Source organism: Dipodomys merriami, unplaced genomic scaffold (genome assembly GCF_024711535.1).
Source record: "Dipodomys merriami isolate MVZ:Mamm:240054 unplaced genomic scaffold, mDipMer1.0.p SCAF_25, whole genome shotgun sequence".
Classification (NCBI taxonomy): domain Eukaryota; kingdom Metazoa; phylum Chordata; class Mammalia; order Rodentia; family Heteromyidae; genus Dipodomys; species Dipodomys merriami.
The window spans coordinates 20,160,667-20,177,588 of NW_027203937.1; the positions used below are offsets into that span (position 1 = coordinate 20,160,667).

Below are 16,922 nucleotides of genomic sequence, written 5' to 3' on the forward strand. Positions count from 1 at the left end.
AGAAAGGCAATTATCCCTTGTGAATAAAGTAGCATCTGCTTTTCATCACCAACAGTGTAATTGGGTAAATTACATTGTGATACAATATGTAAAATTTTTAAAATTGTAAATCAGTTTATTTTCTTGGAAAAATATTTCATCCTCTGACAATTGGGAATTACACTTGCTGAAATGCTTCTTAAAAATCCAGAAGCCTTTTACCTACTTTGATGTCTCCCCCTTTACATGTAAACTTTGTTAAAATTCTATTTTGAATCACAACATAAGCATTTTTTTCCTGAAAACACTCGTAAGAAGTATTTCTGCTTGACCAGTGAGACATGCATCTTCCCGCAATCATTACGTTCTTTTGTATTGTTCACATGTAGGCACGCGCGAGCGTGTGTGTGTGTGTGTGTGTGTGTGTGTGTGTGTGTGTGTGTAAGTGCGGTACATCCCAGCTCAACATTGTTCTTTCTATTGGTGTGTTTAATATCATCAAAGCTTCTAGAAATGCTATGTTAATTCATAATTAAAATGAATTATTTGGCATTTAAAACAAGGTTTATCTTTCTGCTTTTTTTCTTTTCTCAACAATTTTTAATTTGCACTTTTCAAACCCTTTGTCTTTGATTTATTTCTAAATATTTTATTATTATTGTTCAAACTGTTAAATGATATCTTAAAGTCTGGTCAATTAATTGTTAGAGAAATGCAGCTGATTTGTGTTAAGTTGCTGAGCATTTGTTGAATTTTTTAAAGTTTTCTACATGTAGCATCTTTCTTTTCAATTTCAGTGTCCTGTTTCTGGCTTGATTGTGTAAAAACACTTTGGACAATAACACCTGTTCATGCAGGATAAAGTGGCATGTTTTCATATGGTGAATAACATAAGAGCAAACAATAACTGGCCCACCACCAGTGAGTGCTAGAATACTACTACTTGGTTTACCCAGGCATGTTTAAGTTAAATGTGGTTCTGGGCATGTATCTCTATTTGTGTGTTCAAAGGGGAATGGAGGATGAGAGTCATTTATTTAATTATCTCTAATGAAGAGACTTACATTTGGGCAACAGAACTTGCTGCTTCTTCATGAGCCTAGAAAAATTAGGTAGAAGAAATACCATCTCCAACTTCCAGAGAAACATTCAAGAAAAAGGAAGAAAATGAGAGGCTCCTTGGGTTCAAAGGCTGATAGGCATTTTAACTAATCTTCTGTTAGTAAAACCTTCTAGAGTCAGCACTTCTGCTTATTTCCACTAATTCTAGCATCTGTGAAGGTTCTCCTGAGACAAGACAACTTGGAATACTTTTTAAGTGTCATAGTTGTAAAAGTTAATTTCATACCACAAATTACTATGAAGTGATGGGTGAGGATTGTTTAATAAAAAACTCAATTTCATTGAATACAGATTTAAGACTTCCTTTGATATTAATCAAGGATTTACTACTGAAGGTCTCTCTGTAGGTTAAAAAAAATTCCAACTTTTAGAATCTCAAAGAATCTATTTTTAGTAAGAAAAAACAATTACACCTAATTTAGATAAACTTAGAATATGTTCTTTCAAAAAACTTACAAAAGACAACTTCAACAAAGAAAAAGAGCTTCAAGAAAAGGTGTTGATAGTTTTCAATATATTTACTTTTATTTCATTAGTTTATTAATTTTGTGCCAGTATTGGGGCTCAAATTTAGGTCATTGTGCTCCTACTTTGCTGTTTTGCTACTGGATAATGCTTTTCTACTTGAGTCACACCTCTAGCTCTAGCTTTTTTGGGGGGGGGGATCTGGTCGCGGGGACTGAACTCTGGGCCTGGGTGCTGTCCCTCAGCTCTTCAGCTCAAGGCTAGCACTATACCACTTGAGCCACAGCGCCACTTCCAGCTTTTTTCTTTTTGCTTATGTGGTGCTGAGGAATCGAACCCAGGGCCTCATGCATGCAAGGCAAGCGCTTTACCACTAAGCCACCTTCCCAGCCCTCTAGCTCTAGCTTTATGCTGTTCATTGAAAATAAGAATATCGGACATGATCTGCCCAAGCTAGCTTTAGGTCTCACTCTCATTTCCCAGTCTCCTCAGTAGCTAGAATACTAGGCATGAGCCATCAGAGATTGACTGCGTATTTACTACGTTCTGAGTCTTATTTTGGGGGCAGAACTAAATAAGAATGTATTATCATTATCCATGTTTTATTGTTTTTGAGAAAAATATGGTTGATAAAATAGTCCAAGGTAGTAGGATATTCAAAGTAATAAGCAAGTCTCCATGCAACTATATGTCATAATTCAACAGAAAAATACTTCAAATTTGATTCTTTCTAAAATATGAGGAGAGAGGATAGACATATACTATTTTAAAGTTAAGTCAAGATGTTGACATCAGAAGCAAGGGGAGTGTAGGCCAGAGGTATTCATGTAAAGCACCAATGACTTTAATAGAAGCAAACCTTGTGGGTGTTTCCAAGATTGTCATATAAACTGTGACAGTTAATCAGATGTAAAGTTAAGAGGTTAGAGGCTGAGATCTGAGGACTACAGTTTGAAATCAGCCTGGGCACACAAATCTGAGAGACTAATTACCAGCTAACTAGCAAAAGCCAGATGTCGCTCAAATGGTAGAGATTCAGCCATGAATGAAAAAAAGCCATGCAAAGTAAATAAATATTATGTGTTGGTAAAATTGAATCTAGTTGTCAATTTATACAAATGAGAATACAACAGTTAAAAATCTGTGCTATTTACTAAATAATATCTTAGTGACTATTCCATATCTATCATATTTTAGATGTTTTTTTCAAAGCTTTGTAGCATTTCTTATACAGTGCTAACATACATTTAAGCAGTTGCTTATTGATGGACAGATGATTGTTTCTAGACTTTTGTTGTTTAAAAAGCTCACATGCGAAGCTACGTATGTTGTCATGTACTTGTATTCTACCTGTATTCTTAGCATTCCATAGGCTCAGGTAGGAGGATCATGAATTCAAGCCTAAGCTACCTAGGGAGACCTTGTCTAAAAAACAAAAACAAAAGCCAAAAACAAACACAAAAAAGACTATGTAAGCATGCTGCTGTATTGACAGTTCATTCGTTTGGAGAAAGTAAGAATCACTCAAAACAGGTAGAAATAGAGTTATTAGAACAAAGGGACAATGCACTACTTTTTACCATAGCAATTTTGAGTAGTTATCAATATACACAACAGAAATGGTAAACATTAAAATGTATTTTGTAGAATGTAAACAACCCTTCCCCACTTTCCACCGGATGATGTCTGGGAGGTATTTTAACCTATTTATGAGATTTTTAGAGCTGATATAACATATAACCAACAGCTTGGCAGCTTAAAATAATAGTTGTTGTTGTTGTTTTTCCTCTTATGGTTCTGGAGACTAACTGCAAATCAAGTTGTTAGCAGGGCCCAGTTCCCTTTGATGGCACTGGGGAGACTCTTTCCTTGCCTCTCTCCTAGCTTCTGATGGTTGCTTGCAATCATTGGCATGCTTTCCCTTGAAAGTGTATCAATAACCTCTGCTTCTGTCATCTCTTTTGATGCTTCGTGGGTATGTCTTCATACCATCCTCCTTTTGAATCAAATACTCCTCTTCCTACAAGGATGCCAGTCATTTAGGTTTGGTTTCCCTCTCATCCAGCATCAGCTCATTTTAACTTGATTACACTACAAATATTTATTTTATTTCTAAATAAGGACACATTCTGAAGTCTTGAATGGCCATGAATTTTGGAGGGTAAACCATTCAGCATAGTAAAATATGTCTGTTCAGGCATATTTTTTATGCAAACAAAAATTCTGCAAGTGTTATTACTGCAAAAACAAATCAGTGGGGGAGGGAAGGAATAGTAGGAGAAAAACAAAGGAGGGAGTAACAATGTTCAACAAGAAATGTACTCATTACCTTACTCATGTAACTGTAACCCCTCTGTACAGCGTCTTTACAATAAAATAAAATTAAATAAAATTAAAAAAAATTAAAAAATGAAATCAAGTTTACAAATACTATTTTACAATTTATTGTTTAAATGAATACTATTTGACCTCAAGCCATGATAACATATATCAATTTATCTCACTTTTAAAAACCTGTATTGTAGTATTATTTAACCAACCCCATGTTAATAGACATTCAGATTGATTCCACTTATTCATTTTTTATAAATGATGCTGTGGTTTTAGAACAGAGCCTAGAAAATTACAGCTCCTGCACTAAATTTGATTTGCTGTCTATTGGTATAAATAAAGTTTTTTTTTAATTTTTGGAAGAGAGGGGAATTTGTTTACTCGTTATATGTGACTCTCATTGCACTACAGTAGAAGAGCTGATTAATTGTGATCTCGACTACATTAACTGACAAGTCAAAACATGTTCAGAAAAGTGTACTGATCTGTGCCTTTAAGGAATACAGGTATGTGAGAGAGTGTGTATGTGTGAGAGAGAATTAGAAACAGATTCTTCTTCCTTTATTGGCAAATACTAAGCTATTTCATCATATTTTGTGAATAGGACAGTGTGTCAAGCAGTATTAGCTATTTTTCTCTCATGATACAAAACCTCATAATATGTAGGATTTGTTGTCCTCAAGGAAAACTCTCAAGTCATTTATTCTGATAAGATTCCATTAATTTTCTTTTTTTTTTTTTGGGTCCGGTCGTGGGGCCTGAACTCTGGGCCTGGGCGCTGTCCCTCAGCTCTTCAGCTCAAGGCTAGCGCTCTACCACTTGAGCCACAGCGCCACTTCCGGCATTTTTTCTTTTTGCTTATGTGGTGCTGAGGAATTGAACCCAGGGCCTCAGGCATGCAAGGCAAGCACTCTACCACTGAGCCACCTTTCCAGCCCCTATTCCATTAATTTTCAAGAAACATAAAGAGCTACAGGCAAACAAAAAGCTACAGGCATCACTGTGTTTTTAAAAACATTGTTAGTATATAATTAATACAATGGTATCTCATTGGTATAGTTATATACATGCATACAATAGTACTTTAATGAAATCTACCCCTCCATTATTCTTTCTTATCACATTTTCCTTTTTAATAGTCTCTGGATCTCATCTATACGCATCATCAATTTTCCTCCATTTTCACCCTAAGTATCATCATTGCCCACTTTGGGAAAAATATCAGAATCCTATTAAATTAAAAAGTCATGATAAAAATCAATTGTCTAAAGAGGGTTTACATGTTAAGGTGCAATGCAAAGACAAAGTGTGCCAGGTTCCTTTAGTAAGAAGGTACTAGTTAGAAACAGACACACACACACACACACACACACACACACACACACACACACACACACACACACACTAAGCAATAGTAAATACCAAAAAAGCAAAAAAGGTGTCAATACAAACTCTCCATCAAGACAACAAAAGAAAATCTGTTTCTATATAGAAAGAAACTTTGTGTCTAGTTGATATATGTGAATGCAGATGTGAACATCATCAGAGAACTTGTACTGTCCTTGTCCTTGTTAAATACACATAGAAAGAGATCCCTTAAGATCTTGCTTTTGAAGATCATAGCTCAATAAAAGTACAAACACATTAGCCCTTTGTGAATGAAAGAGGGAGGGGAAGAAAAGGGGGAGTAGAGGGGGAGGGGAAAAGCAAGGAGAGAGAGGGAGAGGGAGAGGGATGGTGGGAAAGAGGGAGGGAAGGAAGGAAGGAAGGAGGAAAGAAAGAGAAAGAAGGAAGAGAGGAAGGGCAGGTGAAGCAAATAATTTCTTTGTGGTCTATTCTTTGCACAGTTCACGTGGAGAAACAATAAAGTCTTGGATGAAGAAAAGCGTTGTCAGTTGTCAGCCTATGAAGTTCTTCTGCATAGGCATTTGGCCACCCTCTTCCTCATTTCCTTCATCTTTATACCATAGATGATGGGGTTGAGCATTGAAGGCAAGAGAAGGTAGAGATTGGCAAGGAGAATATGGGCATGAGGTGGAATGTGGCGACCGATGCGGTGGGCGATGGAAGAAAAGAGGGCAGGCACATACGTAACAAGGATGACAAAGAGATGAGCAGAGCAGGTGTTGAGGGCTTTGAAGGTGGCATCTCGAGAGTTGAGGCGTACCACAGCCTGCAGGATGAGGGCATAGGAGAAGCCAATGAGAAGTAGATCGAGTCCAACCACAAGCAAGACCACAAAGAGCCCGTAGATACGATTGGGTCTAGTGTGGCTGCAAGCCATTTTCACCACAGCCATGTGGTCACAGTATGTGTGAGGAATGACCCTTTGGCAGAAAGTCAGCCTTTGAAGTAGAAGAGGCATAGGCAGGATCAGGATCACACCCTTGGCCAGAGCCATTAATCCCAGACGCCCAACTAGAGAATGACTCAGAATTGTATTGTAGCGTAATGGCTCACACACGGCCACGAAACGGTCAAAAGCCATCGCAACAAGTAGAGCTGATCGGAAGACAGATGCCCCATGGATGAAAAACATCTGCGTGAAACAGACATTAGCAGCTATGTCTCGATCCTTGAGCCAGAAGATGCACAGGGTCTTGGGCACAAAAGCAAGAGTGGATATAATGTCAGCCGTCATCAGCAGGGCCAGGAGTAAGTACATAGGTGTGTGAAGGGTGGGCTGTGTGGCCACCAGGAAGAGGATAGCTCCATTACCAAGGAGGATAGCCAAAAACATTGAAGAAAAAGGAACTGATAGCCACAAATGCTGTGACTCTAAGCCAGGAATGCCCACCAGAATGAAGCTGGAATGGTTGAGGAGCAGCATGGCAGAAACTGCTGGTGGTGGTACAAGGTGATTTATACACCTGCCAAAGAGACATGTTTGGTGAGTTCCTTGTATTAGTCTGAGATTAATGACATGCTGAGTTGGGGTCTAGGGAGTGATTACATAATTACCTGTTTGAATGATGAAGTCTACTTCTGATTTTAGGTCAACCTCTAACCACCATGATCAGTTTTACAATCTGTCTTTTCTGGGGCTTTGTTTTCTTTTCTGTGTCAGAATGTTGTAGTGAACCTTTATTTTCAACCCTCACATTTGAGCAATTCAGGGACACCTGAAAAAAGAATGGTTGTACCTCTTTGGGAAGATTTCAATGTATACCCCTTATTCCAAGAGTGTTGAGTGGTTGAAGGAACAATATTTGCACTTTTATGTGCTCTCTTTCTTTCCAGGATCTGATTTGTATTGGTGATAACCTTTTCTTCTTCCTGCAGCTGTCTTTTTTTTTTCTTTTTGAGGTGATATCAACCTATGGTACTTACAATGTCCAAATAAGGACACTATCAATTGATCATCTCCTAAGTTAGTACATATGTGCTGTTAGACAATTAAAAAAAAAAAGATTTCCTGAACCAATTTGTGAATCCCTTTCTCTTCTTAACTGGTCTTCATGTGTCAATTGTGTTTATTCTTAATTCTAAAGTATTTGCTCCAAGCTGGTCTGCTGGAATATCTAAGGACATTTGTTTTCTTCATTTCCTAAGATGAATTAATTAGAATTTCTGTCTTCCAGAAATCTACAGGCACTCTAAGCAGTAATTAAATCAAGAACACTTTGCTATTTCCCTTCCCCTTCCCAAATTAGAAAAATGTATATTCAAAATGCAGGGCACCGACATCAAATACAGTGACAACAGGGGTTATACTGTGGAGGAAGAACATAAAAGAGAAACCAGAAATCACATAGTACATTTAAGATACATTAAAAACAATAGCAAGCAAGAAAAAAAAAAACCAGTTGTGTCCCCATCTTGGGGTTCATTTCACTTACCATCATCTTTAAAATTTTTTTTAATGTGAAAATAACGTACAGAGGGATAAAGAAATTCTATATTGCCATTGTTACTTCTAGCAAGAATTCAATTTTCATACTACTGTGTTCAGTATGGGAGAAAAGGATCAGCAATACAAAGGAAAACCCTTGCCTGTATAAGGAAGTAACATTGTCACCAATATTCTTAGCACCATATTAGCACAACCATTTGATTTATAAAAGTGATTCGAGGAACTCTTAGAAGACTTACATTCATACAAACTAAAGAGATACAGATATGTTAGTTCTGACATAAGCAGGAAGCATCAGATAGGGACTACAAGAAGTATTTAAGATGAAAGTAGATATTAAACACTTGGACATGATAAATTATACAGGACTATAGACATCCACACAATGAGTCTAATAGAGGATGTTCTTAGGAGAGGACCACAAAGGTTCAATAGCTTTGTGCATATGATTATGTACAATTTAATGGTTATCAAAATGAGCTCCAAGAAATGGAAACAAGGGGTATTTTGTTATTTTGCTTTCTGTTTTTGTTTTGGATTTTTTCTCCTTTGTTGCTGTTTTTAATTTCTGTACCTTTTGTCTTGTATGTAAGTTTATCTGCTTAGGGGAAGGTAGGGGGTGCACAGAAATGGTGGGAACAATACTCACTGGACACTATGTTGAAAATGAACTATACAACTTGTCAGGGAAAGGGATTGGGAAGAAAAACTGGGAGAAAATGAGGGAAGAGGTGACACCATTCAAATAGAAATGTATTCATTACCTGACTTAAGTAACTTCAACCCCTCTTTATATCAATTTTACAATAACGAAAAAAAAAAGGAAAATAGATATTAAATCAATTGTGTTGCATGGAGCTTCTTCCTTATGGTAAAAGTGTACCTTGGAAAGCCTATCTATAGGAGGTGGCATTAAAGAATATGATTTAGATCTGAATAGAAGTATTGAGTTAGAAGCCCACCACAGAGGACACACATGATTTTAATGATTTTATGATGTTGTGAATCACTGAATTCACTAAAACTATTATAAGATACAATTATCACCATAAAATGTAACATTAAGTTACTCTTTTAGAACCTAATAATATCTGAAAAATGTGTTTCAGGTTCTTTTTGTTCCTTTACCATCTTACCTTCTCACCAGGCTATAAAAGCAGTTCCATCATTGTATTTACATTCTTGTGTTTATATTCTATATCTTTGGTCTTCACTCCCTGTGCTGGACTAATAGAGTAATGGTGTAATTCTATTGAACAACTTCCACCTACTCTTCTCCTCCAGCTGAACAGCTGAATGTAACTTCCAAGAAACATAACCACAGCTCTCAGGTGAATTCCCAATTATAACACATGTCCATCCCTACATCTATGTGAAACACCACACTATTGTTCTCCTCAGTCTGCCACCTCCAAGCAAGAAGATGGTGGTAGAGGGAAACTGGCTGGAATACAGTGTAAACACATGTGGAAATGGAACAATGAAATCCCTCCTGTATAAATATTGTAAGCTAATAACATACCCAAGAAGATGATCTTTCTACTTTGTAGAAATGAAAATGAAATTTACTCATTGTAGAAATGAAAAGGAAATTTACTCATTTCTCCAACGCCCCCTAGTGCTGACCAGGGCCATTGGCACCCACACTGTCTTCCTATGAATTCTCATTTAAGGTTTACCCATCTGCATCTGAAATGAGTTACAATTGCTACTGCAGTGAGGCTCCTCTCTCCCACCTCCCAGACACTGAATCTGCGAGTCTCACTTCTTTCACGGTTACAGCTAGCTTTCAAACAGCTGCTGGCATCACTCCTCATTGCTCTTTCTGCTTCTCTTGCCTCTAAAATTACTTGCTGCTCCCAGAGCAGCTATGCCATCTTGAAAATCTTTGGACATAGAAATAACATGCTAGCTTAACCCTCAATGGCTTCCTATGCTATAAAGAAGAAAATAGGATTCTGTATGCATCATGATGTTTAAAGCACCCTGGCATAGGGTCCCCATGAGTATTCTCAATCCTCACAAAGTGTAAGGCAGCATCTGGGTTCAGCTTATTCTATCTTCTACCACCTCTCACCCTGTGTGTCCTGTTCTTAGCCATTTCACTGTGTCTGTGTTAGTCCTGGGGCTTGAACCCAGGAACTTGCACTCTTGTTTGACTTTTCCACTCAAGTCTGGCACTCTACTGCTTGAACCAGACATCCAGTCCTAGCATTTTGCTGGTTAACTTGGCTGGTTTTGAACCATGATCCTCAGATTTCAGACTCCTGAGTAGTTAGGATTACAGGGGTTGGCCACCAGCACCTGGCTTGTTTTTCAGTCTGATAAGCTTTTCCTGCCCCACAGTGCTTACTCTGGCTCTTCTATCCCTGAAAACCTTCATGTCAGTGGCTCCTTATTTAAACATGAATCTGTGCTTCATTGCATCTTGAACTTCAATTTTATGTGATATGAAATGGCCTAATATCTTAAAAAAAAACCTTTGTTTCTAAACATCTTTATACTTCATGGAAAAGAAAAGTGATTCACAGCAGACTGAACATTAGATAGATATTCTGAGGACTTTCACAATTCTGAAACCTAGGTTCCAGCAATTGAACCTGGAAGTACAGATTGGTGCACAGCAGCTTCTATTCTTTATATTTTATTTTTTTTTTGCTGGTCGTGGGACCTGAACTCTGGGCCTGGGCGCTGTCCCTCAGCTCTTCAGCTCAAGGCTAGTGCTCTACCACTTGAGCCACAGTGCCACTTCTGGCTTTTTCTGCTTATGTGGTGCTGAGGAATCTAACCCAGGGTCTCATGCATGCAAGGCAAGCACTCTACCACTAAGCCACCTTCCCAGCTCCAGCAGCTTCTATTCTTTAGAGCAGGAACTTCCCTGTGCAGACATATTAAGAATGACTCAGCTCAAGAGTTAAGGCTAAAACTAGTTATACGAGTATATGAAGTAGGTCTTCATGCTTAGTTTCTTCTCTGTTTTTTGTCTCCTAGCCCCCATTCTTCTTTGTTTTTCTTTCTTCAGTATGCACATTTTATAGATAGCCACATCGATCTATCTATCTATCTATCTATCTATCTATCTATCTATCTATCTATCTATCTATCTATCTATCTATCTATCTATCTATCTATCTATCTATCTATTGCCAGTTCTGGGGCTTGAACTGGGCGCTGTCCCTGAACTTCTGTTGCTCAAGGCTAGCGCTCTACTACTAGAGCCACAGTGCCACTCTGGTCTTTTCTGTTTATTTGGTGCTGAGGAATCAAACTCAGGGCATACGAGGCCAGCACTCTACCACTAAGCCACATTCCCAGCCTCAAAGTTCAATAAATTTTATAACAGATATGAAAGAGTCTATGGAGCTTAAGATGACTCTTCCTCACACAAGGCATAGAAAATCTTGAAGAAGTCAAATTTACCATAGCCCCAACAAGAAGATTGATGCAAGTTGTTTTAATTACATAAGTAAGAACTTACCTGGAAATGGTCTACTACATTCTTCCTACCAACTGCTTTGCTTTTGGTAACCAGAGTCTTGACATTCGAAAGTCACAGCTTGGATCTGCCTATCAAAATCTTCGGAGCTACCCTCCCTCCCCTCTCCGGTGCTCATTCACTGGAAGGGAAAAACCCACAGGATGAGCTTTCTGCCCACCCTAGCTCTTATCTTGAATTTCTTTCCTGCAATATGACACAAATGCTTTCTTGTTACAATGGGTAGAGGCTCTTAGGATATATAAAGAGAATTTGAGCTCTATTATTTCATCCTTTAAGAATTCTAGGCACAGCCATGGCTCTTTAGAGACCAAGAAAATAAGGAGAGTACAAGTTCATTAAGAGATCCCACTGGACTTTCATTTAAAGGGCACTCTGACCCCAGAGGAAAGGGGGTAATTTTACCTGTTCCTAGTTTCCCTGTCATAGTAAGTCTTTACCTGGATATGTAGTTTCTTTTCACTTTTGCCCAAATAGGAGCAGCTTTGTGGTGACATCTTTACCCTGGGAAATCCACAGATTCTTTTCATCATCTGGATTTTACAATTAAACTTTCCTCTCTTCCTGAAGATAAACTTTAAATAATTTTAGACATCATTTTGAGATCGTAGGGAAATCGGTGTGGTATTCTGGGGAAATCTCAATGATATTGAGAAAAATTTTGCCCTTTTGTGTTCATTGATTAGTACATTCTTTTATTTCTAATTAACAATGCCAGATAGGTAACTTGAATGTGTGAGTCTACTTTGCTTTTACTCTTTTCACCCAAGTGATATTCCAGTAGTAATTTGACACTAACTTCTATGGCTTTTTTTTTTTTTTTTTTTTGGTCGGCCGTGGGGCTTGAACTCTGGGCCTGGGTGCTGTCCCTCAGCTCTTCAGCTCAAGGCGAGCGCTCTACCACTTGAGCTACAGCGCCACTTCCAGTTTTCTGGTGGTTTATTGGAGATAGGAGTCTCACGGTCTTTCCTGCCCGGGCTGGCTTTGAACCAGCGATCCTCAGATCTCAGCCTCCTGAGTAGCTAGGATTACAGGCGTGAGCCACCAGCGCCTGGCTACTTCAAGGGCTTTTAATAATCTACAGGGCCTAACAAAGCAAGTCTTTTCACCTTGCTCTCATAAACTTGACTAATCTTAGATCCTTTTATTTTCATATAAATTCCATTATCCATCCATAGAATTCCTCTTGGAGTTTTCATTGGAGTTGCATCTACTTCATAGCTTCTTAGGGGAGATTGGATGTCTTCATAGGATCGAGTCTTTTGTCCAGGTTTATAGTGCTGTTCTCTTTAATCACAGACATTCTATTCAAGAAAAACACTGACAACAATTTTTCACAATTTTGCCCATCTATTTATGTTTATATTGTGTCTGTCAATAATCATATTGAACACTTTTAGCATGCTGCCAAATTCTCTGCAAAATCTCTTACACTTTCCATATAAAGTTATGCTTCTTTATTTAGAAATTTTATTAAGTAGTTTTACACAAACAATCCAATTCCACAACTCAAAGTATGAGTACTATGCATCTTGAGCAATGTCGCCCTTTCTTTCCTCATTTGATTCCTACCCTCAAGTTACATAGTTGAATTTTTACATAATATACTTTGAATATAGTAACTGCATTGCATCCTTCCTTCCTCCGTTGCTATTCATTTCTCCCTTCATTTTCCTCCCCTCAAAACATGTTTCTTTTTTCTGCTATTCATGTTGTTAAACCGTCCTTTCATGCTCCTCATTCCCTTTATTAGTAGTCTCCCCCTTATAACATGGCTATGACCTTCTAGCTGGTGCTCAGGATACAGAGCAGAACTCAGAGTAGATACCGCAGTATTATTGCCTCAGGAGCATTTCGGTGTGCTCCAGATCTTCACCATTTGCCTCACATTTCTTTTTTTTTTTTTTTTGGGTCCAGTCGTGGGCCCTGAACTCTGGGCCTGGGCGCTGTCCCTCAGCTCTTCAGCTCAAGGCTAGTGCTCTACCACTTGAGCCACAGCGCCACTTCTGGCTTTTTTCTTTTTGCTTATGTGGTGTTGAGGAATCGAACCCAGGGCCTCATGCATGCAAGGCAAGCACTCTACCACTGAGCCACCTTCCCAGCCCTTGCTTCACATTTCTAACTGTCTTGAGTCACAAGTACCTGTGACTACTGGCTTCTCATCATATTATTATATGTCTATATGACTTTCATAGGCTAATATTTTTATAGACCTATGATGCAAATTTTCATTAGGGTTTTATAACATTGTATAATATTTTTACTGCCTTATATTCTGTACCTATCTTATGGTCTCCCCCCTCCATGATAATACTGGAGTTTAGATTCGGATCCTGGACTGGCTAGGCAGTCCTGAATAGGCTACTTGAGCCACATTTCTAGCCTTTTTTTTCCTTTTGGATTTTGGAGACAGAGTCTTATGTAGCCCAGTTTGATCTCAAATATTTATCCTGTCTCCTCTTCATAATTTCTGGAATTACAGGCATGTTCCACCCTCAGTACTATTTCCTCTTTCTGAGAATGATTTTATGTGTCCTTTTCCTTCTCTCAAACACTTCAGATTCCTTACAGAGTACACAAATAATGAGACAGGGCAGGAAGAAAGAGAGAGAGCTAGAGACAGAGAAAGAAGAGGAGAGAGGAGAGGAAAGGAGAGGAGAGGAGAGGGAAGGAAGGAAGGAAAAATGAAAGAAGAAAGAAAGAAAAGGAAAGACAGACAGACAGACAGACAGAAAGAAAGAAAGAAAGAAAGAAAGAAAGAAAGAAAGGAAGGAAGGAAGGAAGGAAGGAAGGAAGGAAGGAAGAAAGCCCACTGAACAGATAGCAGGAATTACATTTTGCAATCCTAGGCATGCGATAAAGCTAGTTTCAAGCTTCTCCTCTGTCAAGGAAGTTCTAAGCTCTCTTTCAAGCTTTGCCCTCTGATTAAGTCAGGCCACTCATTCTCTAACTCATCAGACTATGGTGTTTTAGTGCATTTGTGCAATCCCTTTGAAGCAACACCTCTGTTAAGGGTTTCAATAATGAATGTGTGTGTGTGTGTGTGTGTGTGTGTGTGTGTGTGTGTGTGTACAGCTGCTACTTCCCTTTTCTATACTAACTCTCAAAAGAGTATTTCTAATAGTCAAATGGAAGCAGAAGGAAGGTTCTAAGGAGTACAGTTTAGCCGAGCCAAGATGACATGGCACAGAACTATTATTACCCATATCTCTCTCCAGAACTTAGGAGAGGTGGGCCTGTTTAAGAAACATGAATAAGAGACTTTCAAAAGATTACTTTTGCCTGTTTTATTTTAATTTAAAGAGTATTAAAGGGTTCTGGAATGTACTTTACACTCTGGACAGAGAAGAATTTTTAGGATAGGGATCTAAAAAAGGAAAGCGGCTACAAATTGTATCTGCTTTAGATTTTTAAGACAATTTATTGAACACGGTAGTGGTAGCTACATTGTTCTGTAGAACAATCAACCAGGAATATGAAGTAGATAAGAATTTGGAGAAGAATATCTAGCTAATATTCTTTCTTCTTATGTAAGAAGAAAAATAAGACTAAAAATAAAAATACCCAGCCAGGCACTGGTGGATCATCCCTGTAATCCTGAAGAGGCTGAATCTAAAGATCGCAGTTTGAAGCCAGCCTAGGCAGAAAAGTCCTGGAGACTCATATCTCCAATAAAGTACTTAGAAAAAGCCAGAAGTGGAGCTGTAGTTCAAGTGATAGATCTTGAACCTTGAGTAAAAGAAGCTCAGGGACACTGCTCAAGCAATGAGTTCAAGCTCCAGGACTGGCAAAACAAACAAACAAACAAATAAATAAATAAGGGAAGGATGAGATAGTGGGAGAAAAACAAAGGAGGAGGCAACAATACTGGATATGAAATGTACTCATTACCTTGCTCATGTAACTGTAACCCCTCTGTACAGTATTTTTACAATAAAAAAAACAGTGAAAAAAAGAAATACCATTTGACTGCTATACCACTTACTTCTAGGTATATATAAAGGAATTTAAGCCAGCATATAATGAGATGTATGTACATCCATGCTTAAGGCAGAACTATTCATAAAAGCTATGGAGTTAGCTAAGGCACTTGGTCAATTGATGAATGGATAAAGAAACATGATACATATATACAGGGCTGGGAAGGTGGCTCAGTGGTAGAGTGCTTGACTTGCATGTCTGAGGCCCTGGGTTCGATCCCTCAGCACCACATAAGCAAAAACAAAAAAGCCGGAAATGGCGCTGTGGCTCAAGTGGTAGAGCGCTAGCCTTGAGCTGAAGAGCTGAGGGACAGCGCCCAGGCCCAGAGTTCAGGCCCCACGACCGGACCCCCCCCCCAAAAAAAAGAAAAGATACATATATACAATGGAGTATTATTCAGCTATAAAGAATGAAAATTTATTGTTTCCAGGACAATGGATGAAACTGGAGATCATTATTTTAAGTGAAATAAGCCAGAATCTGAACGACAATTATCACATAGTCTCTGATATGTAGACTCTATATCTAAAAAATCCTGACAGCAATGTAAAAATGGATTTCATATTAATTATGTACAATTAACATATACTAATAAGATTTTAATAAAGTAAAATACTTTGAAGTATCCATTTTCTTCAAGGAGTGGTCCTTAAAGTATGATGTATTTACTAGCTGCATCAGATTCCATTGGGAGCTTATTGAAAGAAGGGAAAATTTTGAGGTCTGATTCTTTTTTTTTTTTTTTTTTTTTGGGTCCGGTCGTGGGGCCTGAACTCTGGGCCTGGGCGCTGTCCCTCAGCTCTTCAGCTCAAGGCTAGCGCTCTACCACTTGAGCCACAGCGCCACTTCCGGCTTTTTTCTTTTTGCTTAATGTGGTGCTGAGGAATCGAACCCAGGGCCTCAGGCATGCAAGGCAAGCACTCTACCACTGAGCCACCTTCCCAGCCCTGAGGTCTGATTCTTAACTGTAGATGAATGGTCTATATATTTGCAAATGCTACAAGGAATTTTATAGTGTAATAAAACATGTATACTACTGGTTTAGAGATTCTCTTGGAGCTAAGGTTAAGCATATGTAGTTGGCCAAAACTCATATCTAGTAGGTGCCTATAATGTTTAATGCAAGTATAGATTGCCTTAGAGAAGATGTAGTTGGAGAAGAAGATAATCAGAGGAACATTTCAACAGGTAAAGGGGTGGGGGTAAAGCAAATTTCAGCTGCAGTATCAATTTCTGACAGCCACTTTGCATAATGTCAAGTCCTAAGTGATATAGGAACTGTTCTCTGGGACGAATAGTTTAATGACTTGCAGAAGGCCTGCGACGTATAGTGGATTAATTATATTAAGGCTATGCCAACTGAACTCTGTGTATGAAAGTCCTGGTACCAAGAGTGATTGAGTCCCATAGGAAACAGGCTGTAGGCTTAATGTAATGATCTCTTTGTCAGCACAGCTTATGGAGATGAGCATAATGAGTAGGTTCCCAGCAAAAGACACCAGGAGATGCAAGTTTGATAATGTCTAATATTCAAGCTGTGTTTGCCTTTCTCTCTTCCTAGGTAAGTGTTCTACCTACATTTCATATAGGAGTACAATTTTCTGTGAGTTATATTACCACAGGTATCTTTTACAGGCATCATAAAATCATGGCAATGCATCTTACAAAGCCAGTCATAATGTAACCGTGCAACCA

General features: G+C 38.5%; 1 protein-coding gene across 1 annotated transcript; it reads right to left on the bottom strand.

The window, feature by feature from the left end:
• Positions 1-5,800: 5,800 nt before the first annotated feature.
• On the bottom strand, positions 5,801-6,727 carry LOC138836597 (olfactory receptor 52P1-like). Its single transcript, XM_070035371.1, has one exon. It carries the CDS (start codon positions 6,725-6,727, stop codon positions 5,801-5,803), a length of 927 nt encoding a protein of 308 aa, XP_069891472.1.
• Positions 6,728-16,922: the final 10,195 nt, after the last annotated feature.